Source organism: Pseudonaja textilis, chromosome 2 (genome assembly GCF_049901715.1).
Source record: "Pseudonaja textilis isolate UNSWEBS1 chromosome 2, rPseTex1.2, whole genome shotgun sequence".
Lineage (NCBI taxonomy): Eukaryota > Metazoa > Chordata > Lepidosauria > Squamata > Elapidae > Pseudonaja > Pseudonaja textilis.
In genome coordinates this window covers 225,152,823-225,178,967 of record NC_141991.1, presented here as the reverse complement: position 1 = coordinate 225,178,967, position 26,145 = coordinate 225,152,823, and the positions used below count along the sequence as shown (strand labels likewise).

The 26,145-nt window shown below is 37.4% G+C and overlaps 1 protein-coding gene across 2 annotated transcripts in view; it reads left to right on the top strand.

Annotated features, from left to right (window-relative positions):
• CERT1 (ceramide transporter 1) overlaps positions 1-10,721 on the top strand; it is a 77,924-nt gene extending 67,203 nt beyond the window's left edge. For both annotated transcript variants that reach the window (XM_087927160.1, XM_087927159.1), the window contains 2 exons: positions 6,071-6,211; positions 7,814-10,721. In XM_087927160.1, coding sequence (XP_087783286.1) covers positions 6,071-6,198 — 128 coding nt within the window. In that variant the 3' untranslated portion in view covers positions 6,199-6,211; positions 7,814-10,721. The remainder of the gene's footprint in view (positions 1-6,070; positions 6,212-7,813) is intronic.
• Positions 10,722-26,145: the final 15,424 nt, after the last annotated feature.

Genomic DNA, 26,145 nt, shown 5'->3' with positions numbered 1-26,145 from the left:
CAAAATTATCTGTGACAAGCATTTTTTAATTGGAAGTTTAAAATGCAATCTCTGCTAAACCTAGTCAAATATCACCATGAAAATGCAATTCCGCCTTATACTCAAAGCAATTTAAATCCAACAGTTTATTTTCCTATCCCACATGCTTTTTAAATACATTGCCAAAGTTTACATTTCTCAGGATCAGGACTGGGTAGCAGTTAGTTGGCAACATAATCAGCATTCATAGTCTTGAGTAAATATAGCTTCCATATAGTATTTCAGTTTTTTTAATGATTAGTGCAATTAGGGAAAAATATATGATGATGTAACCATGGCTCACTGTCAGCGCTGGCTTTTTGTTATCGGTGGTATTGCTGATTAAATTTTCCCACATATCAGCAAATTATCATAGGAAAAAGTGATTTACCCACTTCACATGAACATGTTTATTTATTTATTTGTCTGCTCTTTTGTTTGTCTGTAAAATCTGTAACTGTGCTTCCAAGAAAGATTCTCCCAAGCATTTTTAAATTCATTTGAGGCTATTTAAAATAAATTGAAAGTGATCTATAGTTAAGATACTGTATAGTTTAAATAAAACATTTAGATTAAAATTCTTTTGAAAGTACTATATTTTTAAATTATCCCCTCTTAAAGCTTAAAGTATCATAATATGCAATATCAATAATAAGTTGCTCACCACCAGAGATTTAATCAGACTTCTGGGTAAACAATTTCCTTCTGAGGTAGCACCAACAGTTTACAATATACACAATAAATATAAGTGAATAGTTATATTACAGGCATAAAGTATAAAATAAATCATAAAGCAAGAAAGTTCTCAAAGTAAATAAAATTATAACAACTTCAAAAATCTATGCAGAATTACAACACTAACGTGACTAAAAGTTGTGTAAGGCCAATCCTAAAACTACAACATGGCTGGAATTATATAGGTAGTCCTTAAAACTGATAATTTAATGAGCAGTCAAAATTTCAAGTGCCTTGGAAATGATGCTCTATGGCCCCAAAGATTTTTGACTGTTATAAAACATTGTGTGATCCTCCCACAGGCACGTGACTATATTTCAGGTATTTTGCAACAAACTCACATTTATTTACTGAGTTCAATAAGTGACTCTGTGGTAGCAATAGTACCCAATACAGTTCCCTTAAGGCTATTTAGCCTTCGTAAAAAAAATCACTGTTTGGAGCCCTATAGGGCTCCAAAGGTCCCCATAAGTACTGCTTGTTCCTATTAGACTTTGCCTCATTCTGCATGTCTATCTTATTCCCATGTCCTGGCTTAGTCAAGGAAAATTGGGGAGATAAGATAATGTTATTAACAACAGGTTTTATTATTTGGAAGACTGTGTAGATCAAAAGTAGCTGAGCTGAACAAAGGGGTTACCTCTCCATCATGAAAAGAATAGCAAGAAATTATTTCATTTTAAGTAATAAGTGAGGTATAATAGTTTACTTAAGAGTAAGATTTGGATAATGCCAGGCAAGCTTGGAAACCACTCAAACAGAAATCTATTTACTGGTGGCAGGGAAGAAACTGTCCCAGAGAAGTTACTGTTTCTCTTTTGGAGACCTAACAATTAGAATTAAGGCCATTCAAAGATATACTGTATGATATATGAAGAACAACCTGATTTAATTACAAGGAGTAAATGAGCTTTGATGAAGAAACTTCTTTACTGCTTGAACACTTTGTCAGAAGTTACATTTGTGATTTATTGTTACTCAGTCCTGAGGGAAGTTGGTTCACTCAGTTGTAGGGGTATGTGTTTGGCCTTAGACTTCAATAAAGGCAGAAAGTTTTTTTGTATATTTTGGGACAAAAACCTCGGTCACTTTTTAACAGATGCAGATTATTTTTAATGGAAGTTAATTGCTCAAACACCGAAATGATAGTTTGTGCTTTTGTATTTGTGGTTTTGCCATTAATTTAGTTGTGCTCTTTCATATCAGCAACTAGTCCTTATCATGTGCAACTTTTTCTTATTTTCCTTAGAGGAAATTAGAGAGTGAATGTAGTGGAGAATGATAGTGAGAGTAGAATCTGACCAGTCTATTAAACCATGTCTTAGAGAAAGAGAACACTCTAACAATTGCTCTTTTTCTATTTCTGTTTGTTAGTCCTCTTCAAGAGCCTCAAATTTATTAGGGATGAGAAACATGGTTAATTTACTTACTGTTTCTTTTTGTAGAAAAATTTCATTAATTTTTGGTTGTTTGGCTGTCTTGGAAGAGTGCTGCAAGCCAAGACTTACTCTATGACACTTCTTCCTTTTCCCTATTCTCCAAGTCAGAAATCTTTTCTCTTTTCTTCTCAATGCCTGACTCTTTCTTTTCTCTCTCTCTCAAGAAGTTACAAATATATAAATGATATCATTTGCTTATTTTAATAAGCTGTAAACAACACTAAACTAATGAGTGAGGGTAATAAAACAGAATCTCACAGAAAAATAGTTTGCCATCTTGTCCTGGCTTTGTTTCTAGTATTACAGTATACATGTCAAGAGTACAACTGGTTTTAAAAAGTAAGAGTAGACAGCTACCTTAATGCTTCAGTGTTATATTTAAAGTCACAATGTTTTGGCATGCTTAAAAAAAATGGGGGAGGGGTGGCAAATTAGCAAGTGACTAACTGGTTTTTGCCATTTTTTTGTACTTCAAGATTTCTTGGCAGTCTCTTGTTCAAGTACTTACTAGGATCAACTTTGCTTAGCTTTTGAGTCATAAAAATATCTCTCTGTCAACAGTATACAGATAATCCTTGCTTAACTGCCATTAACTTTGCTTAAGTGCGAAGATTTGAAATTATGATGCCTCTGAGCAAGAGGCAGTTATAGCTGGTCCTTGAAGTTAAGGCTGTTGCAACATCTCCATGATCAAAATTGACAGCCTACTTGCATTTATGACTAAAGCGTGCTCTCCAACTTATGTCAGCTACCTATTTTCTCTCCCCAATCTCTGCCTTTCTGGATGCCCTGGGCTCTGGTGTTGCTGCCTTCCCTTGCTACCCTGTACCACCTCTAACTGACCTTATTATTTTATTTAGCATATGGCACATGTTAGCCAGGGATCACTGAGGTGGCTGGCTACTTCTGTGAAAAGAATTTTTTTCCAGGCAGTGTTATCTTTACCCATGGGATGCCTGAATGCTGGTAGGCATTTGGGGGAGGCTCCTTTCTTGTCCCTAAACAGTTTACTTCATGGGAATCGAACCGCTGAGCTGCCAACCTAAGTGGTACGCAGGCCAAGCATCTTACCACGTGACCTACCACAGCTCCCATTGACCTCTACTAACTTTTTCCTTCTGCAGCTGACAAGGCAGATCAAATCAAGGCAGCTGCTGGCCCCTAAAACATTGAGTTTTTAGGTGGTGGAATCCAGGGTGGCTAAAAGGACAGATAAGTGGATGGGAGGAATTGAAACTGAGGCTAGTGTGGCAAGGCAGGAGAAGCCTGAGGTCCCCACTTAACAATGGTGTAATCCTTGCCTAAAATCTGCAACCAGAACTACTGGAGCTGCCATTGCTAAGCAATGCAATCACATGTTTTGTCTAATGATATTTCACTTAGCAATGGAAATTCCAGTCCCAGTTAGGGTCATTAAGTGAGGACTACCTGTAGAAGTTTTACAGGTGAAAACAAACTTTCCAATAGAAAGAATTACTCTGCATTCTTTATTTGCTAGTAAGAAATTTATACAAATTTCTTCAATTTGTCCAGTAAATGGAATTGGAAGAGATGTTAGGAACTCTTTGTTTATCTTAATAGAAATTACAATATAACAAAATATGAGTTTGTGTTTCAATATTACCATCATTACAAGAGTAAAGCTGATGGCATAATATTTATGTAATTTAAATTCTCATCAAATTTTATTGTTTGTGAATTTGCCACTCCACAAAAAAGAAATTATATTGGTTTGAGCTTCTTCAGTGACAGACGGAATCCTCGTTTCTCCGAGGCTTCGATCCGTGCTCGCTGCTGGAGCGCCCCGAGCTGGTTGGTTTTGGGGCTAAGCCACCCCGTAGAGGTGGTGAAGAGGAGGGAGACTGCCAGCAGGGTTGAGGAGAGCTGCATCTCTCCTCCCCAGCTGGCCAATACTCCCTTTCCCGAAGGCGGTTGTAGCGGTGGTCAGAAATGGCCACCACAAAGAAGAACTCGACCAGAAAAGAATGTGCAGGAGGAAGATAAGAAGAGAAAGTTTTGGTTGACCGGGTCAAACAGCAAAAGCAATAAGGTACCCTGGAATTGAAACTATTAAAAAAAAACCAATAACATTGTTCCCTAAGAAGATTTTTAAGCTGCGAAGGAGAGAGAAAAGGGAAAAGATTTGGGTTGTTTTCCTCCTTTTCCTATACTGACAGCTAAGAGACTTAAGGAAGAAATTGGAAAAAAATCCACTTTGACATTAATGGGCATTTAATGCTGAAAATAAAAAGTCAAAGGGATAATAAAGATTTCTGGATAATTAAAAGCTTTTGAAAACAGGAAAGGAGAGAAAAAGAATAAAAGGGCAGGAACTGGAAGGGAGGAGACTGCCTGGAATTAAAAAAGAACTTACAGCAAAATCTCAACAAGACTTCCAAAAGACATATTCTAACTGAAATATCGCAACAAAAACCCCAGGAAGAGAAAGTCGAAAAAGAAATAAGAAGATGTAACTCGGGACTATCTGGATTACTTGATGATTTCTGGATTCTTGGTTATTGTTTTGAATGACTAAAATCAATCGGGTGGTTGTTTAAAACTATTTAAAATGCCTCCACTTTTAGAAGAACTTAAAATGGAACTTAAAAAGTACAAAGAAGACGCACAAGAAGGGAGAGGTTCTTTTGGCTTCGTATTTCAGTTTTTAAAAGTGGAGATTTGAAATTATGAGAAACAACAAGAAATGCCCGCAGAACAAGAAAATTGCGACAAAGAAGAAGCCATCCTTAATGAACAAGTAATCTTAGATGGGGGGGGGAAAGGAAAGGGGGGAAACAGAATGAAAAGTTTAAGATTGGGAAAAGCAACTCCCCCCCCAAAATAGAGTAAAAAATAAGTATAAAATCAGAAAGCAACAGAAGAGGGAAATGCAGAAGAGAGAATTAGAAGTAGAGAGACAAGGGGGTAAAGAGGGGAGAGGGAAGAAAGACAGGAAAAGAAGTTATAAAGGACAGAAACAAAATATAGAGAAACAGGGCCTATTTAGAGATAATGGGTGAAAACTTAATGGAAAAGGGGTTCTGCAAAGGTACATAAGATAGTATGGTTACATTAGAAGCAGAAATAATTTTAGAAAATAGGAAACAATGTATGATTAAAATATTTCATAAAATAGTTATCGTAATTCAGTGGAATGCTTGTCAATAAATAAATATAACAAAAGGTATATTTAACGTGTAGAGAAATAAGGGAAAAATTAATTATGGAGATTATGTGTTTTTAAGGAAGTATGTTTAATTGAAAAGAAGTGTTAAAGATGTTAAGATTTTAATGATTATTAATAATAGAACTGAACTGGAATGGAATGAGGGTTTATAATTACATATATTTACAATCTTTCTTTTTAAAAAAAAGAATATAGCATGTATTATAAGAATGTACCAAGCAGAATTCAATTGGAAGTTATGTATTATATTGAAGGTCATAACCTTAAGGTATATATTGAAGTTTAAATAAGAGTTGAATGGATGTAATTAAAAGATATAAAGGGGTCATACTCAATTAGTAACTACAGGGGAAAATTTGTTTAATGAAAAAAGTTAATATGAAATTGAAACAGAACAGACAAAAGTATAAATATAATGATTTGAATTGAGATGAGATAATCAAAATAAAATTGAGAAAATTAAAAGAGGGGAAAAACTATATAGAAAATGTAAAATAGTATAAGATATGGAATAGAATACAAAAAGGAGCATGAAATTGAGTTTTGTGTCTGTATAAAGAAGTTCAACCCAGGACCATGCTATTTTCAAAAAAGATGTTTTCCTTGTATTTTGTGTGTGAAAACCCAAATAAAACTTTATTTAAAAAAATTAAATTATATTAACCACTTAAAATATCATCTTTATTTGTAGTGAACCCTGGAGGCTGGGCACCAGCTTCTGTACTGCGGGCAGTAGCAAAGCGAGAGTATCCCAAATTCTTGAAACGATTTACATCATATGTACAAGAAAAAACAGCCGGGAAGTCTATTTTGTTCTAGTATTATGTAATAGGTATGTATAATCCCTTGGGTTTTTTGCAATATATAATTATTTCATCATTAATTATATAGTCACTTCAGATATGCTGAAATATTTGAAATGTTTCTTAAAATTAGTTTTAAATAATGTGGGTGTATGGGAGACAAGACAAATTTACAATTGGAAGAAATAAGAGGTTACAGTTATGATTATAATTTTGGGATTACATTCTTCATACCAAAATGTTCTGAAAACTTCCTCAGCACCTTCTAGGCTCCTTAATTTCACAGAATCCTCCCTCCCTTGCTCTTTATCTCTAATTAGAGATCTTGCATGCTGCAAACCAAACAAGCAGCTGTTATACAGGTAGCCCACCCTTACCAATCACTTAACATCTTTTTGACAGTTTATTCACACAAGCAGAGATTGTTACTGACAGTGTTGATACTATAATTATTAATGTCTGCCACCATTTTTCCAACTATTTTTAATATTCCCAATATTATAACATTTGATGTCATTTTTTAAGTCCCAATATTAACATATGTGAATGATCATCACCTTATCTGGAGAGGATCTAAGGAACCAATATACTCACTGGATACTGGGACTTTACCGTGATTTTCAGTTCTGCTTTCACAAAGCTGTCTTCAGTTTGCCATACCTCCCTGGAAATTGCACCCACCTTGCGTTTACAATGGTTATAGCATCCTGCAATCAGGTTATTGTCATTTGTGACTTGCACAGCCAGCTGCCAACAAGTAAAATCAAGGACAAGAATTAGCAGGAAGTTGCAAGTCACAGTCATGTGATGTCGCATTTAATGCCCCACGGTGACCTGCTTAACAACTGCAGCCAGAACTGACATAAATCGGTACAGTTACATGATATTGCACTTAACAACTGCATCACTTAGTAATGGAATAGCCAGCCCCTATTGAAGTTGGCAAATGAGGATTACCTGTAAACTTATAAACATCCTTCCTGACTGAAAAACATCATGCGAAGCTCAGAGAAGGAATAATTCATATTAAATAAATAGGCTACCAACAGATCAGTGTAGCTGGATACAGTCTTTCACCTTGTCAGGTGCCTGATCCAGGCCATATATACCAAGCAGACAAGATAGAGATTCATTCCCAGCAACCATTTAAGCTTCCAATCACCAATCATTGCTCCTGATTTCAGATCTGAAACAAACTGCCACTTCTGAAACATTGCACACAGGAAGCTTCAATGGGATGTAGGTTGAAAAAGTCTGCAGAACACCTGATCAGTACTTAGGGAGGACTTGGTACTCCCCAAACCCAGAAATCCAACTAGCAAAAAATCATTAAAATCATCTTAATTTTGTTGATTTTGTGACATCATAAATAGAATACCTGAAAATAAATGAGGTGTGATGTTCAGATAAGACAATAGGTGTAAATTGTGCTTAGCCATGAATGCACCCAATTCAACAGCTGGCTTTGTTCAACTAGAGAAACACACTTAAATCAGTCTATGGGTTTTTGTACCTTTGCTTTTCTGCTTACCAAGGGTAAAGGCAGCAGACATTGGCCTCATTCCAGCTTTTAGTGGTACTGGACACAAGTAAGAGGCTTCATCTATTTTCCTCTTTTTCCCTCCATTAAGTGATTGGAACAAGACTGTGTGAACATTCCATTTGGAGAAATGAACCAAAATGAAGGCTCCAAGCTGGAACGTAGGATCTACAGTCTTATGGGCCAAGTCCTGCATTCTGTACACAACTGAAGAATACTGCAATGCCATGAACTTGAACTTTCACTGTCTTCTGCTAGTTCACTTTGCTGAGTTGATGTGTAATTATAAAAATACATGTGTTGATACATGTATATGGCTCTGTTTGCTTGCTCTAGAGGAGAATACTACAATTTTGGGTCACCAACTTGGTTCATTGCTTTAACTTTTGAATAATTTAAGATTTCGTTTACTGTGGGACTTCATAAGACACTTGCACAGTTCTTGTTTTTGTGTACGTCTAAAAAGCACAAAAGACGAATACACATCTAGCATACCATATGTGCTTTATGTACACAAAAACATTATGTTATAACTTTTTTTCCCATCAGGTTTTCAGTAAATTCTGTGTCCTTTCAGAGGGAATTTGTGTATGCTTTGTATAATCATAGTTCATTGCTGCTGAGTTTCTATGAGAAATCATATTATGTAAAACTTCTCTTAAAATATGAGGGCTGTCAGGATCTTTATGACTTGCCTTTTCTATAGTCTAGCTCCTATGAAGGACTTCTGGGGTCTGATGGAGCAGGCGTGAAAAGCTTTATTATTATTTTTTTCAGATATCTTATATTTCTATTTTTAATTTTAGTTCCGTAATATGTGCTATAGAAATTTAATTCCAGAACATGATCCCAAAAAGATATTATCTTTTGGTAGTATCTAAAGTTATTACTAGATGCTATATAAGAAGACCTGACTGCCAGAAAACAGCTACTGCTGTATCTTGCTCAAATTGTGTGAATATGGGCTGCTTCCTAGCAATTGGAACTTTAACACTGTGTAATATTTATTGAGTTAAATTGGATTGCTGAAGATAACATTCCCAGTCTTGGAAAAAACAACAACGTTGTTTAGTCCAACACTTCGTTTCCCGTTGAGTAAAGCTATGCTATGAGATCATCTATAAAAATACTTGCCATACACATAACTTTTGCCCTATGTCAGATATGAAAACAATTAAAATCTAAAGAAAGTTCCCCTTAGTTGCTATGAGAAGTTAACTATCAAGGATCCGACTGTCTTTAATATTATGAAATACAATATACAAAGGGTGAACTGTGTGAAAAGACTGGTGGTCCTTTTGAGGAAATTCCTTGAGTTGTACTTTTAAATTGAGATTAGCCAGATAATCTTTTTAGCTGTCAGCTTGTGTGTGTATATATATATATAAAGAGAGAGACAAGATTTGGATATATTTTTGAAAACAAAGCAGAAAGTCTTTATTTCATATAGAGAAGCTGATGCCTGAAAACAAATATAATACTTTTTAATGAAGATTCAGCTGATGAAAATCATAAAAGGTTGGAAGCAAATTAATTTGGGTATAAGCTGATGTGTCTTTGGTACACTAAAACAGGCACACTCTTAAGGTTGTTTTATGTACATGTATACAGAATTCATGCTTTTTAGCATCCTTTATTTGCCTTTCTCTAATGTGCATGGAAAATGCCTTACTACAGAATAATTCTGATCATGATTTAAAATGTAGAAAAGTGCCTATAGGGTAATGCTGGCAAGGCAAAAAGTAAAGATTATGAATTTGATCTGTTTACTATCTCACCAGTAAAGCATTTTGTATACCATTTCTTATACCTCAGATAAGTTTAATATTTTTGCAATCAACTGGAAAAAATTATTTGTTCACGACAGCCACTGATGGGAACTTCAATATAAAAAATAATACAGACCCCGACAATGAAACCAACAGTTTGCCATTCCTGATTATGATCATGGGACATATGCAGATAACTATTATTTAATTGGATAGCTTTATTTTAGAAAGAGATGGAAAGTTTACAAAGTAGTTTATAAATCTTAATGTCATTAGTTGCATTTGCACTAAATGTGATGTATTTTGCGAATCTGTAAATAAGAATTACACTAAAAGATACTATTTGTAAACTAAGCTTTACTTTTAGACAAGTGGTGTCTCCTCATTACAGCTAGCCCGGCCCAATCTGTCTTGAAATTTCTTGGGATGTATAATCAAATAAATAACTGTGGTCAGTGCTTGCCTAGCAGTTCTTAATATTTTTTGCTGGAACATATTTTTATTTTTAGTTTCCAATTGATTATTGGCTCTTTTCATCTAGCGCATCCATCCACCCGAGACTTCACAAGTGGCATCTTTTGCTATAATAACCAATGAGCAAATAATAGTCCTTACCATTTTTTTATGAACCAAACTCTATAGTTAAATTCCGTGGATGTAGGTGGCTTTACTGTATCTCTCTAGCTTCCAAAGACTGAATGGCCACCAGAACCAACATTAATATTAGAATCCTATCAAATGGTGGACTTTCCTTTTTAGCTGGGAAGGAACAATACTGACACCTATCTGTTTTTTTTAAATCTTTATCATTATTATATTTTGCAATTGGACTAAATGTAAAAAATCCTTGAAGGAGTTAGAGATGGAATGCTTGGTCATCTTGAAAGAAATTTCTCTTATCTTATTTGAGTTGAGCTGACTTGTAAGAAGTTATTCTGGTTCTCATTAATCAAATGGTTAAGTCAATTTTTCACAAAATCTTTTTGTCAACTATTCATTATATAAATGAAGCTGTATTTGAGTTACCATGTTCAATGACATGCTCAAATTATGAATCGGTTTCTAGAATGTCCCGAGCGTGTAAAATGTGACTGTTCTTCTATGATAGCTTTATGATCCTGTTAACATTAAAAATAAATGATTAAATGGAGTTGCCTCTTCCATATTACAATCACAGATTTGAAAACCAGTATTTAAAAGTGAAAAGTATTAAAATATATTACAAACTCATTTCTATTTTGTATTTATTTTTAATACTGAAGGCTAGCTTTACATTATTTTGTTCTAAGAAAGAAACTACTAATACAATGTAGTTGCAAAAATGCTATTACTTGTATGTGTGTCTGTCAGAAGTGGCCAAAAATTTGGGTGGCTGGGCTCTGCACCTAATGAGTGAAAGGCATGAGTAATGACTGAGACCATGAGTGAAGTTGGGTGGGTTTAAGGTTTGTTTCTAGAGTGTTTTATTCCCCGCCACCTAAGACTTTAGCATAGGAGGCTTTGTAAGCCATAAAAAATATTAAGGGCCACATGTGTCGTCCCTCTCTACAGAAACAAATATGATTCAAGAGTTTATATATAGTAGAATAACAAAATTTTATATGATTTGACTAGTATTTTGGCTTGACTATTTGAGTTCATATGTTATCTAATTAGCACCAACAATGGTCTTTTTTTTCATACAAATACACAAAGACTGAATGAATCACAATATGTCCATGGTGAGAAGGATGTGAGTGAGAAATTGAGTCCAGGGTCATTCCAGCATCTCATACAGGTTAGATAATAAAATGGAAATATAGAGACATATTGTAAAGACAAAGGCAAGAGCCATTATTTCATGAACATGCGGGAAGCATCATTCCTCTTTCTGAACTTCATGATGCTATCATACTTAGGTCAGGCACATGCAGAGAGTTACATTTCAGGTTATTCTATAGATGAATGTTCTGATATTAAGGTAAAGATTCCTTGGAGTCCAACTTGACTCCCGCATTAATACATTTGTGTGGTTTTGTCAACAAGCGTACAGAAATGTTTGGTGTTGCCTTCTTCTGAAATGTTACTTTCATTTCTTCTTGATTTTTTCAGTGTACAATGTTAACAGCTTAAGTTGTTGGGTTGTGAACAATAAGGCTGTGCTTATTTTTTTTTTTTTATTATTATTATTTATTATTATCAATGTGACGTAGAGCAGGGGTCGCCAACCTTTTGGTCCTCAGGGACCACCAAACTCATAATTTTAAATCCCGGGGACCACTAATACGAATTTTGACTGATGGTAGCTTGCTGATGTTGGTGGGACAGAGAGATCTGATCTAACCTCTTTCCCTCTCTCTCTCATAAAATTTGCTTGCAAGCAAACTCACAAAATTAAGTCACAACACACCATGTGTGTAAATATTGATTTTTTTTATATATAAAAAAGCAACTTTACCCAAAATCAGGCAAAACAGGCAGGCAGATTGCGTTGCTCACAGAATCACAGATTCATTAAGAGATCTATCTGCCATCGGCTACCTGAGTCTGCACTGAATAATAGATGCTTCAGTCCTAAGGAAGGTTTGGCTCTGCTTAAAAGCACAGCTGAAGATCTAAAGATTAGCTAGAAAGCAAAGACATCCAATGGTTTCCTGCTTTCTAGATAAATCTCCCAGCACAGCAGAACAGCTGATGGTCGGGTGGGGGAGGAAAAATAGCAACTTAGCAGGCAAGTTTGCCAGGTAAGGAGTGAGTGGGCGGGGAGGGTTCCTGCGGGCCACGTGTGCGGCGCAGCCTTGTGTTTCTGCGCAGCCTGGATTAATTGCTTTGGGGGGTGTTCTGGGGGTGACATTTCTTTGCAGACCACCAAAATTTTCTCATGGACCACCAGTGGGCTGCGGCCCACCGGTTGGCGACCCCTGATGTAGAATACACGGAGTGCTAATATGTAGCAAGTGTCAGCAATTCCTTAATAAAGTCTTTTCCGAGAATTTAATGCCTGTCCTTGGCAGCCCCAGCACAGAACTAGGAAAAGTTGTGGTTGATTTCAGGTTACAAATAGATGCCACAAATGTGCTTGCATGCAGTTCAAAGTCCTCTTATTGCACAGCCCTAATGAGTAGCCATTCAGACACAATTTTATCTTAAGCATTTGAAAGTCTATTGAGTTTTCCACTTTGTGTGACATCATAGTAACAGATGAATGCCTGCAAAGTACAGAGGCCATGTTCCTATATGCATGTACCTGCAAGTAATTTCTGTTCAACTCAGGGGACTTCTATCCAATTCTATGGTACTAAATTAATGTGAGATGCTTTTACATTTGTTCTCCTTTACAGTGGAGCAATGGTTAAGTTTCAGGACTGCTTTGAGAATAAGCCGTCTTATTACCCCGACTGAAGCTCACAGCCAGAGAGAATAAGCAGCAGAACTGCACTGTATCCTGTTTCAAACCCAGAAACAGTCCAATAAAGCAGAGGAGTATCTGTCTGAGCTGGTGTGATGCAATGAAGAGCAGCTGATTGGTTCTTCGGCTTCTGGTGTGACTCTTCCATGGTTACTGCCGAGCAGCGCTTGAGCTATGATGATGAAAACCTCCTTATGGTTTTAAAAAAAAACTACAGACAGACAGTGGTTCAGTGTAAGGTTAAATGGTGCAGAGAGAATGCCATTGGATGTTTTGTTGCAAGAGATCTGCAGCAAACACAACCCTGCTGACAACTTTTTACATGTGAATTTTTCTCTATCTCTCTTCTCTCTTTCTCTCTTTCATTGTACACAGGTGTACAATTTAGGAAGATGAGTACAGATAATCTGCATGAATATATTCATGATGTTTTGTCAGAAAGTGCACAGAAATATTTGGTGTTGCCCAGAGGTGGTATTCAGCAGGTTCTGACCAGTTCTGGAGAACCAGTAGTGGAAATTTTGAGTAGTTTGGAGAACTGGCAAATACCACCTCTGATTGGCCCCACCCCCATCTATTCTCTGCCTCCCGAGACTCAACTGATCGGCTGGGTCTTCTTTTGTTGCCCTGCACAGGAGAATGGAGCTGGAAAGCAGGTTAATGGGATGGGGAGGGAATGGGATTTTGCAATATTCTTCCCCTGCCACGCCCACAATGGCATGTCCACAAAGCCATGCCGCATCCACCAAGCCACCCCCACAAAACCAGTAGTAAAATTTTTTGAATCCCATCACTGGTATTGCCTTTTTCTGGAAGGTTCTTTCCATTTCTTCTCTCATCTACTTTTCAGTGTACAATAGTTACTTTGCATGTTTAGGGTCTGTGATGTGCATGTTTAGAGTGCTTTGCTTGTCTCATGAAGACCCACTATTGCCCCTCACAGTGGCTCTATTACTTAGCTTTGAGCATTTCTCCCATGGGGTTTATGGGTAAGTTCTGCAGCCAAATAACCTCAGGCCTATGTGAGATTCTGCCTTATGCCCTAATTGACATGGCAGGTTTTCTATGGGTTCCTCTACAAGTAGTCCTCGACTTACAACTATTCATTTAGTGACTGGTCAAAAGTTACAAGGGCACTGAAAAAGTGACTTATGACCATTTCTCACACTTATGAATCGTTGCAGCATTCCTATGGTCATGTGATCAAAGTTCAGGTGTTTGGCAACAACCATTGCTGTGTCCCAAGGTCATATCATCCCCTTTTGCAACCTTTTGACAAGCAAAGTCAATGTGGAAGCCAGATTCACCACAACAACCAGGTTACTAACCTATGAATTGCAGTGATGCGCTTAACAACTGTGGCAAGAAAGTTAAAATGGGGCAAAACTCAACAAATGTCTCACTCAACAACAGAAATTTGGGACTCCGTTGTGGTTGTAAGTTGAGGACTTACCTGTAGAGAGCTATTGATACTGCTTTTCCCCAGTCTGTGCTGAGGTAGATGATGAAAAGAAGCATGCATGTGTCAGCATGCTTCTTATCATCTTTGCCAGGTGTTGGGTCTCTCTTTCTATCACGTCATTACGCTCTCAACGATAGGCTACTGTAGCTTTGTGCTTGAATTCTCCAGGTAAGCCCAGGTCTTCTACTTACTGTCCATTCTCAGTTCAGAGGGTCACTGACTTACATTGGAATTCAGTGCTTTTTTCCCTGTGCCTGGATGTCGTTAATTGATTTTTTTTTTTTACTTCTGCATTCTATTCACACTCATCTGAAATTAAGCTATATTTGAAAAAAATACCATATGAGAGGATAACACAAGCTAAATCGATGTTAACTATGCTCTTTCCTGTAAAGAGAACGGTTCACCTCCTTTTTACGGTATTTCTCAGCAGAATCAGAAATAAATTTCAGGTAAATTACTGCTGAGGAGATAATTCCTGACAAGTTTCAGATAATTATGTTCAAGGGTTTCATATTGCTATTCAAAATATTGCCAAATATTGATGTGTGGTTAACCAAAAAAGAAAAAAGAAAAACTAAAATAAAACAAAACAGATAAGAGGCTGAGGTAAAATATTGATTTCCTATGTTTCATAGGAAAGATTTTTTTTTAAGAACCTGTTTTGTAAGTTGCTCCAATCATATTGATTCTGGTCTGGTACAATAAAGCAAGGAAGTAGATTTAAAAACAAAAATGGAATGAAAATAACTACACCTAATCATTCAAGGCCAAGGCCCACTTAAACATGACATAATTCAAAACTTTGATTTGCCCTGAGCAAAAAGAGTATTTCAAACTGTGCTGGGATTCAAACATTTTTACTACTGGTTCTGTGAGCGTGGCTTGGTGGGCGTAGTGTGGCTTGGTGGGCATGGCTTGGTGGGCATGGCAGGGGAAGGATACTGTAAAATCTCCATTCCCTCCCCACCCCACGAATCTGCTTTCCAGCTCTGTTCTCCTGTGCAAGGCAGCAAAAGAAGACCCAGCCAATCAGCTGGGCCTCGGGAGGCAGAGAATAGATGGGGGTGGGGCCAGTCAGAGCTGTTGCCGGTTCTCCAGACTACTCAAAATTTCCACTACTGGTTCTCCAGAACTGGTCAGAACCTGCTGAATACCACCTCTGATTCAAACCAGGAGGGAGCAAGCCCAAACATGGAACAACTCTTTCAGTGGGAGTATAACTCTGTTTATGAATCAATGTTTGGCCCATAAATGGAATTATATTTATAAACACTCAGATGTTTACAGATAAAAAGTAGCTCCATCTTGGTAAGATTTAATATGACTTGTTTCCTCCAGCCAATTCCTAACTGCTTCCTAACTGGAATGAGTCAGAGTTTCTATAGCATCTTTGCTTCAATTTAGGATAAAAGTGTAAAACTGGGTATTGTAGCAAGTCCAGGGTAGCCTTTAGGAACTGTGTGAGACATAGGCACCCAACAATTTGACTACCTTGGCCTAGGAGTGGGCATCTGGCATAGACAAAAGGACATGCCAGTTGCCCCATTCCATATGTAAGACTCCTTTCTCCTGCAACCTGCTAAGTCAAGTAAACCCCTCTGATCATCATGAATTGGAACCCCCACACACCAGCTCCAGGTAGCAAACAAAACCACACACCTGCCTGTCCTTATGCATTTCAGTCATTCATCCATCTCACTACTATCAGCCACTATGTGCAGGGCATAAGCTTAGAAACCAGGAGATTGTAGTCTTGCTTTAGGCATAAAATCTGCTGGGTGATCTTAAACCAGCCATTCTCTCTTAGACATAGTAAGCATGGAACGGTAATACAGTTCTGAAAAATTGGCAAGAAAACTGCAGGAAATAGTCCAGGAAGTCAGCAGAGTCAAAAACTGACTTGAGGTTACCAGAAAAAGAAAAGAAAAAAAGCTACCTATACATATAACTCAGCTGTTGTCTTAAAAAATAAAGTTTGAGACCCCTGATGTAGCATGCATTCTGCTCTTGGCTCTTTGGCATTTCTGCAAGAGCTGTGAGGTTCAGGTAGGAACAGAAGAGCAAAGCAGCTGCATTATTATCTCCAAGAACTCTACAATTCTTAATATATCCACATATTCAGCATTTCTCGGGATTTTTGCAGACTTATGCCATGCACTTTACATAACAGTTTACTGTTTAAATTAGTCTCTTCTGCAGTCTCTAATGCTAATCCCATATTCTGTTAGTTTTCTCACATGTAAATCAGCTGTTCATGTTCTAGTAAAGTAAAGCTAGTTACAGTTCTGACTTCTCTGTTTTGTCCTAGGCTGATCAGGGTATAGACTTCCTCCAGCTCATCTTCATAAAGCAGCATTTTTGTTTCAGACATCCATAGCGGGTAATTTGTATTGTTTAGCTCTGCTTTTTCCATCTGATAGCTTTGCCAGGGACTGTGTATCTGACTCCAATATTTTTAAATTCCATCCTCTGCAAATAGCAATTCTACTAGGTCAGTTTACAGCAACTGCACTTATTTAAATTTCCAGATAGAACCACAAAGCCTTCAGTCTTGACACACAACCTGATATCTCAGCCGCACAACTCATTAGGCAGGGAGTCTATTCTACACTGGGTGAATGCTGATCAGAATTAGTCTCCTTCAGAAACATCGCAATGTTTAAAGGGAAATTCCTTTATTTTATTTTTATTTTTTATTTTATTTGGTTTGTCAATTGTTTACAAGATAATAGGTATAAGTAAAAACATAGTTACGAATACATGGATACATATAAAAAAAATAAAAGAAACAATAGGACAGGGACGGTAGGCACGCTGGTGTGCTTATGCACACCGGCTACAGACCTCTTAGGAAAGGGGTGAGGTCAATAGTAGAAAGTCTAAGGTTAAAGTTTTTGGGATTTGGGGAAGAAACCACAGAGTCAGGTAGAGTCTCCCAGCCATTGATCACTCTGTTGCTGAAGTCGTATTTCCTGCAATCAAGTTTGGTGCGATTAACCTTGAGTTTGTATCTATTGTTTGCTCTTGTATTGTTATAGTTGAAGCTGAAGTATTCATTGACAGGTAGGACACTGCAATGTATGATTTTATATACTATACTTAGATCAGACTGAAGGCAGCATAGTTCTAGCTTTTCTAGGTCTAGAATTTCAAGTCTGGTGGCATAAGGTATTCTACAACGAGTAGAAGAGTGGAGAACTCTTCTTGTGAAATATTTCTGGATTTTCTCAACTGTGTTAATATCAGATACATAATGCAGGTTCCAGACTGATGAGCTGTATTCCAGTATTGGTCTAGCAAATGTTTTGTATGCTCTAGTTAGTAGTGTAATATTACCAGAGAAAAAGCTATGTAAGATTAGGTAGGTTAACAACTCTTAGTACCTTTTTGGCTATGTAGTTACAGTGGGCTCTAGCACTTAGATCAGGGGTGGGCAATTAATTTCTGTCGGGGGCCACATGGAAAATCAGATCTGTGTTCAAGGGCCGAACCAATTTTATAAAAGGCCATTATAAAGGGCCCATTATAAAATGCAGCAAATTATATATAAGAATATATTCCTCGTGAGCGCCCACGAGGAAAAAGCAAGCTGCAAGTTGCTGGGAAGTTGTTCGGGTGCTGGGAGCAGGCTTTTAAAATGCTGCCCGAGCAGGACTGCCGAGTCGGGAAATGGGGCACCAAGGCAGGGCAAGGCTCCACCAGCAGCGGCCTAGCTTTAGGTGGCTCCAAGCAGCCCGCTCCAAGCAGCCCGCCCGCCCACCGGGCGGAACCCTTCCCGCTCCTTGGCGGGAAGACGCTCCTGCCTGTAAACTTTGCCTTTGCAAAGTTTAAGCCTGGAAGCCCCAGAAAAAAAAGGGGGATCGGCGGGGACTCACCTTCAGAGGGGTCACACTCGAAGGTGATTTCGAACTCCCAGCCGAGGCCTTTGCAAAGTTCGTCTTTTCTTTTCTACCCTGAGAGCACTCCACACTGTTTTGCAGCTTTGGGGCCATGTGGCGCAGGGCAATACGCCATGCCCAGCGATTTTTTTTCAGGGGCAGGCTGGATTGGACAGACCAACGGGCCAGATGTGGCCCACGGGCTGTAGTTTGCCCACCCCTGACTTAGATCATTAGAGATGAGTACTCCAAGGTCCTTGACAGAGTTTGGATCATCAACAAGGTCTTGACCATTCAGCTTGTATTTTATTTTCTGATTTATTTATTTTTTGCCAATATGTAAGACAGAGCATTTATTTGTTGAGATTTTAAATTGCCATTTGTTTGAGCATTCTGATACATAGTCGAGGTCCTTTTGAATGGTAGCAGTATTGTCTGTAGTGTTGAATAGCTTTACATCGTCAGCAAAGAGGACACAGTTGCTCTTAATATGATCACAGAGGTCATTTATGTAGAGTATGAAGAGTGTTGGTCCTAGAACACTGCCTTGGGGGAACACCACTGTTGACAGGTACAGAATTTGATTGGATGCTCCCAATTTTGACCATTTGTTGTCTATTTGATAGGAATGCTTCTATCCAGTTATGCAGGTGTCCAGAGATACCATAAGATTTTAGTTTTAGAAGTAGTTTGTCATGTAACACTGAATCAAAGGCTTTACAGAAGTCTATGTAGATTGCGTCTATTGCTTTGCCCTGATTGAGTTGTGTAGTCCATATGTTTTTGCAGTGTAAGAGTTGCAGATTGCAGGATAGTTTTTTTCTGAAACCAAATTGTTTATTAGAGAGTAGATTGTTTGTCTCTAAGTGGAGGATAATGGATTGGTTAATAATTGATTCCATGACTTTACAGGTGACACAGCATAAAGAGATTGGTCTGTAATTTTCAACTAGGCTGGGGTCTCTCTTTTTTAAGATGGGGATGACTGTGGCTTGTGTCCATAGTTTTGGCAAGGAGCTGGTGTCAGCTTTGAAATTCAGCTGCCACATTTTTTTTAGAGAGTTAGAGGAGTTGAAAAGTTCAAAGTTATTCTGTATATCGTATTAAGAATTTCCAGTTGCAGTTAATTGGCTCTTGTGATTTATGAAGTGTAGAAGTGGGAGGAGAGAAGGGAGGAGAGAAGGTGGATTCTGTGTAACGCGCAAAAAACCTTTCACTTAGGAAATTGCTTTTGACATGCCAGATCTGTTTCTAATAAATCATTTGGAGAGATAACATCTCCTAGTGATTGATATCATGGATACTCTCTGGATGCCTAAATTAAGCAGGTATGAGGCAGAAACGGTGGCTCAGTGGCTAAGACTCTGAACTTGTTGATCAGAAAGGTAGGCAGTTCGGAGATTCAAATCTCTAGCACCACATAACGGAGTGAGCTCCTGTTACTTGTCCCAGCTTCTGTCAGCCTAGCAGTTCGAAAGCATGTAAAAATGCAAGTAGAAAAATAGGGACCACTTTGGTGGGAAGGTAACAGTGTTCCGTGTGCCTTTGGCATTTAGTCATGCCAGCCATATGACCACAGAGATGTCTTCGGACAGCGTCTTCAGTTTTGAAACGGAGATGAGCCCTAGAATCAGAAACGACTAGCATGTATGTGTGAGAGGAACTTTTACTTTTACTTTACAAATTCTATTTTTTATATGTAGGTAGGTATGTAGGTATGTATACATAGAGAGACACAGGGAGATAAATAGACAGATAGATATTCCATATTGTGTAAAGTGCCAAGAATTGTGAGACTATGGGAAAATATACATTAATAAATAATACAGAAAAGATGATTAGTAAGCATAAGGAGGTGATTCACCCACTTATTTTCCAGGATTCTGCCCACAATAAATCAGTTCTTCAGAGTGATTTAAAAGGAGCAACTTGGAAGACAGACATCCATTGCATAAATGGTAGTTATGTGGAATTGGATGACATTCAATACAATTTCTTCTAATTATATATAACTCTGATTTTTAATAATCCATGCAATCATCTATTACTAATTGCCATCAGGATATGCTTATGATAATATCAAAATGAATAATAGTGTTATTTCATTTCATATTTCATATGTATGTAGAAAAAAGTGTGGATTCAGCTGTAGTCATCCAGTAGTTGGGTTGCTATAAAACCTGCTTCCCAAATGATAAATGACTTTCTACTCTTAATTTGCATAATTAATCTACTTTGTTGCTTACGTTTCTCTACTCTTTCAGTCAAAGTCAGGGCTGTTCAACTTAGACCTTGAAAAGATAATAAAAATTCCTCTTACTTGAGAGAGCAGAAGCTATAAACAAAGGATCCTCTTTCAGGAAGATATGAATATTAGCATGCCTCTTTACAAGGGCTATGACATTTCTTGCTTGGAAGGGAGCAGAGGCCCCCCCAGGGCTATGTGCTCTCTCCACTTCTCTTCTCTCTCTATACCAACAACTGCATCTCAAAGGATCCATCTGTTGAAATACTGAAGTTTGAAGATGATACAACGGTGTTTGGTCTCATTCGAGACAACAGCCAAGCCTACAGGTGGGAAGTTGAACAATTAGCCTTGTGGTATGGTTGGAACAATCTTTAATTGAATACACTCAAAACAGTAGAAAAAACAGTAGATTTTAGGAGAAGCCTTCCTATTCTACCACTTCTTACAATACTACACAACTTATCAACAGTAGAGTCTTTCAAGTTTATAGGTTGTCTACTTCAAGACTTAAAATGGACATCTAATATCAAAAATGTGATCAAAAAATCACAACAAAGAATATTCTTCCTGCGCCAACTCAGACTGCCCAAAGAACTGCTGATAAAGTTCTAAAAAGGAATTATTGAGTCTGTCAGTTGCACCTCTATAACTGTCTGGTTTGGGCACTGCAACCAAACGGACACAGATTTCAATGAATAGTTAGAACTTCAGAAAAAACATTTGCTACCAACCTTCCATTGAAGACTTGTACACTGCACAAGCCAGAAAAAGGGCTGTAAAAATATCTACAGACTCCTAGCATCCTGGACACAAACTGTTTCAACTTCTTCCCTCAAGACAACGCTATAGGGCATTGCACGCCAAAACAACCAGACAGAAGGACGGTTCCCCCCCCGCCATGCCTTCACTCTGCTTAACAACTCACATGGTCAAAATTCAATGTTGCTAACTTTAACAACTGCAGTGATTCACTTAACACAGGGCAAGAAAAGGCATAAAATGGCTTAACAAATGTTTCAGTAGCAAACATAAATTGTGGGCTCAATTGCGGTCATAACTCAAGGACTTACCTGGACAACATTTGGTTTCTTAACTGACCCTGAATGTTGCCTAAAATGGGAGCTTGCATTCATGTTCTCAGGCATGAAATCAGAATTCAGCCTGGAGTACAAAAAGTGTCCTTGCCTAACACAGAAGCCCATAAATTTTTGCAGGTGAATTGCAATACTTAGAAGTCCTGGGAGGGTTTTTTGTGTGTGTGTGAGTGCGTATGTGTGTGTGTTTGAGAGACTATCTCTAAAGTTAAATTGAGTGCTGTGGGAATTAATAGTTATCCCAGTATTTAAAAAAATATGAAGAATGGCTGCAGGAATGTCTAGTCTAATGAAAAGAAGGACTAGGGGAGACATGATAGCAGTGTTCCAATATCTCAGGGGCTGCCACAAAGAAGAGGGAGTCAAGCTATTCTCCAAAGCACCTGAGGGTAGGACAACAAGAAGCAATGGATGGAAACTAATCAAGGAGAGAAGCAACCTAGAACGAAGGACAGTTTCCTGACAGAACGATTAATCAGTGGAAGAACTTGCCTCCGGAAGTTGTGAATGCTCCAACACTGGAAGTTTTTAAAAAGATGTTGGATAACCATTTGTCTGAAGTGGTGTAGGGTTTCCTGCCTAGGCAGGGGTTGGACTAGAAGACCTCCAGGGTCCCTTCCAACTCTGTTATTCTATTCCATTCTAACTAATTCCCCACAACATGGTCAATCTACCTAGTAGGGCTGTATTACTATTATCCTTTTCATCTTTCCTATTACCTATTTCCTTATCTTCATATGGCTATAACTTAGTTGCTTGCATTTTATCACTTATATTGTTTATTTAGTATGATTAATACTTATGATTATGATGAATGTATTTTATTATTAATGATCATGATTTATCACTTGTTGTATGTACACTGAGAGCTTATGCACCAGAGACAAATTCCTTGTGTGTCCAATCACACTTAGACAATAAAGTATATTCTATTTCTATTACCAGCATTTCTATTTTTATTTCTATTCTATTCTATTCTGCAATACATGATTGAATTATTGACTGCTGATGGAGTCCTCCAATAGAAATTCACCACTGAATGTAGGTTTTTTAATGTGTTGACATGGGTACTATGCATTGCTGGGCCAAAAATTGTAAACAAGATAAACACTGAGAACACCTATGTCATGCCCCTGGTGGAGACTGACTCTGAGGGAGAGGAAGAACAGCCAACAGGCAATGGAAGTGTGGCTCCAGAGGTTGTGGAGGAGGCTGGGGAAGGGCAGAGGAGGAGCCAGGCCCGTCCCCTATCCATCCTAGGGCACACAGGGAGGAGAGCATAAGGGAAAGACATGGTCTATTTGGGAAGAGAGGGCCTTGATCCTCTTCATGGGATGCAGGTGTGAGAACTGCATAAGAGTTCGGACCTGAGTGCTAGCAAACGCCGGAAACAAAGAGTGTTTTATTCCCGAATGAATGAGGTTTATCTTGGTTGGTGTTCTTCCAATGGGCTGTACCTGGTTATCTTCATGAAGTTTGTAATTAATTATCCTGGTCTGTCGTGGAACTTTCTTCAATGTGGTTTTTTTATTATTATTATTTCTTCGTTATCTGCTCTCTGAGTTTGGACTGTATTTCTTTCTTTTTGAACGCTATTTTGGAAAGAGTTTCATCTCCAGCTGTGAACAATTAAACAGTGAAGCCAAGTTGAAGGCATTAAAGGAAGTTTTTTGGTTTTTATGTTTGTATTACATTCTGGGTCATCACAACTTTTTAATATTATATGATCAAGAATGAAGTGGAAAATCTGTGACAACAACCAATGACTTTCACATGGGGACTGTTTGATGACCTGATTAAGGACAGTCAGCAGGTATGAAATTGTTCAAAGGGGAATTGTTGCCAAGTCTGGAATTTTACAGGAATATATTGTGTGGGTTACATCATTGATGTTCTTTAGTATTGGAAAGTTTATGCAAAATGAGTTCCTTATATAGTGATACCAAAACCCAGAGACAGAATTATTCCTTAATAAAAGTATGGAATTACTTTGATAGCTTTGGAGAACAAACGTACCTCAAGATATTAAAGAATTGGTAACAGACGTGACTAGACATCTTGAGAACTTGCTCTGCCAGCTCTTCCTCACAGTGATAAGTATGAAAGACTGGGAAAGAAAGGTCAGCATAAAACATTTCCACTTTTTAAAAGTTTGTATGCAAAAATCATTTCTTTAAATCAGCAACTATAAAATTACAAACACTTTCTTGAAGTAACTGCACCTGTAGATGGTAGAAAAAGGATTTCAAAAGCAAGACTTTGCATAAAATGGGAGGGAAATAAGGCCAAGTGTCCAAAATGATGCAGGAGAAATGGGTCTGCAGTAACATGAGGTTGCATGGGCTGTAGAACAGTTAAACAGGAAGTCACCATGAGGAAATGGCTGTCATGAGACAAAATCAGTTCATAATTTTGCTCTTTGCTGCAGTTTTGGCACTTCATTGGAACAGTTCCATTTTTTCCCTCAAGAATCTGAACATTTATTTGCCTGTAATTGTGAGGAATTTATTTGCAGCATTATGATAGCTGACAAAATGGGGGTTCGTTACAGTGACACACAAAAAAGCAATCCATTGAACAACATGATTTTAATACAGAGAAGCATTATTCTGGGAATATCTTCACAAAGTTTCACCTGTAAAGAAAAATTAAAAACCCAGGCTTTGGCTGGAAAGCTCCTATTTTGGGGGAATGCAGATATTGTCATTTACATAAATTGCCTTGAACATGGCATATTATCAAAGTACTATACTGCAACAACCCTGTTTGAAATAACCTGAGTTTGGAAGAACAAGAAGGAAATTTTACTACAGGATTGCATTGGACCTCATACTTCATGAACCACTTAAGAGGCAATTGTAAAGTTGGATTTCACCATCTTATCTCATTTTACAGTGAAGATTTGGCATTACGGTGCTACACTGCTTTTACAAAATTGAAGGAATACCACTATTTGCATCAGATAAAAAGTAGACAAGATTATTAGGACCTAGGTGAAAAGTATAGATTTCTTTCACAATCATTTGAAGATAAGTTATCCATTATTGGCAAAAATGAGTAGTGAATAATGGTAATTATGGGGAGAAGTAAATTTAAATAAAAGAACTCATTTAAAGATTTTCCTGTTATATTAAAATATAACATTAAAATACATTTTAAGTAGCCAAAATGGATGTTTCAACATTTCTTTCTTGAAATGTTGTGTGTACATGGAAATATCAATAAATGATTGACATTTTTGCCATTTTGTTTTCTTACATACTATTTAATGGATCATGTACACCTTAATACCTACAGGCAAATAAACTGATAAATCCTGTCTAATGCAATAGTCTCCATAAATTTTCAGAGGTGATATAATGGAATACATAAAAGATTAGGAATTGCCATTGTTAATTTTTTCTTGCACTAGCTCCTCGCCAGCGCTTTCATACGTACGATGCCCGGGTGTCCATCACTGGAATAAGAGATTTTTGTTTTATGTGGTGGTTGCCTGTCTTAAATATAATGCAATCAATGCTATTGGCTGATCTGTGTTTTAGTATTATTGGAATTGTGGAAGAATTCAAATATTTTATTTATATTTTCATCACTAAGAACCTAGAGAGACCTGGAGGTTATAAATTACATTGTTCATATTAGATTATATTAGATAATACAAAGACCACTAAACCAAATGCATTATACTCGTCTATTGTTTGCTCACAATTCTATTAAGAATTGCCAATCTTATTTTTTTAAAAACATGTAATTACCTTTTAGTAGCTATTGTTTCAAACCAGCAATCCAAAATCATTTTAAGATTGTATGATGTAATTTAACAGCAACAGAAAATATGCATGTTTCTTGGTTAGGTGACAACCTAGTATTTGAAATATGAAACAACTATAATGAAGTATTTGTGATACTTAGATTGCAAAACATTCCACGGAATTTTAAGCTATAGATTGGCTTGTACTTTTGCATTTGTATTCCCTTCACCTCTGATTTTTGCACGTGTAAGCAAGATTTGTTTATGCTGTAAATGATTTCATCTAATAGTTTACAAGGAACGTCAGAATGAAACTCACATGAAAATCTTGGTTCATTAACTCAACTTCCTTGATGGAAATAATAAAAGAAATCTAATAGGGAGATAAGTGGTTTTTTGGGAACATTGGCAACTTGGTGTTAGGCTTGAAAACATGCAGTCTGCTTTTTCCACTTGCTAACTCTCCTACAGTAGAGATCCTAGAAGTACATACATTGCCTTCCAAGTAATTCAGGTCTACCATGTTTCTCACTGTAACTGGGGAGATGGACCAAGATATACTTGCATCTTTTGGCTCCAGTGGAATATCTGTTAATCTTCTTCTGTACCTAAATATACAATGCTGCAGCAGCAGTCTTAAGAATTGGATTAAATACCTTAATAGAAAATAGAAAGTAGAAAGAAAGAATAATATGAATAGGAAAGCAATTCGAGTACACAGATATTGTTGGACACACCTACTTATCCTGGTTTTGTAACTTGTACAATACTGATTTAAACCTTAATGGTGTTTGGTTCATACCATTAATTATACTACATTGTGGTTGGTT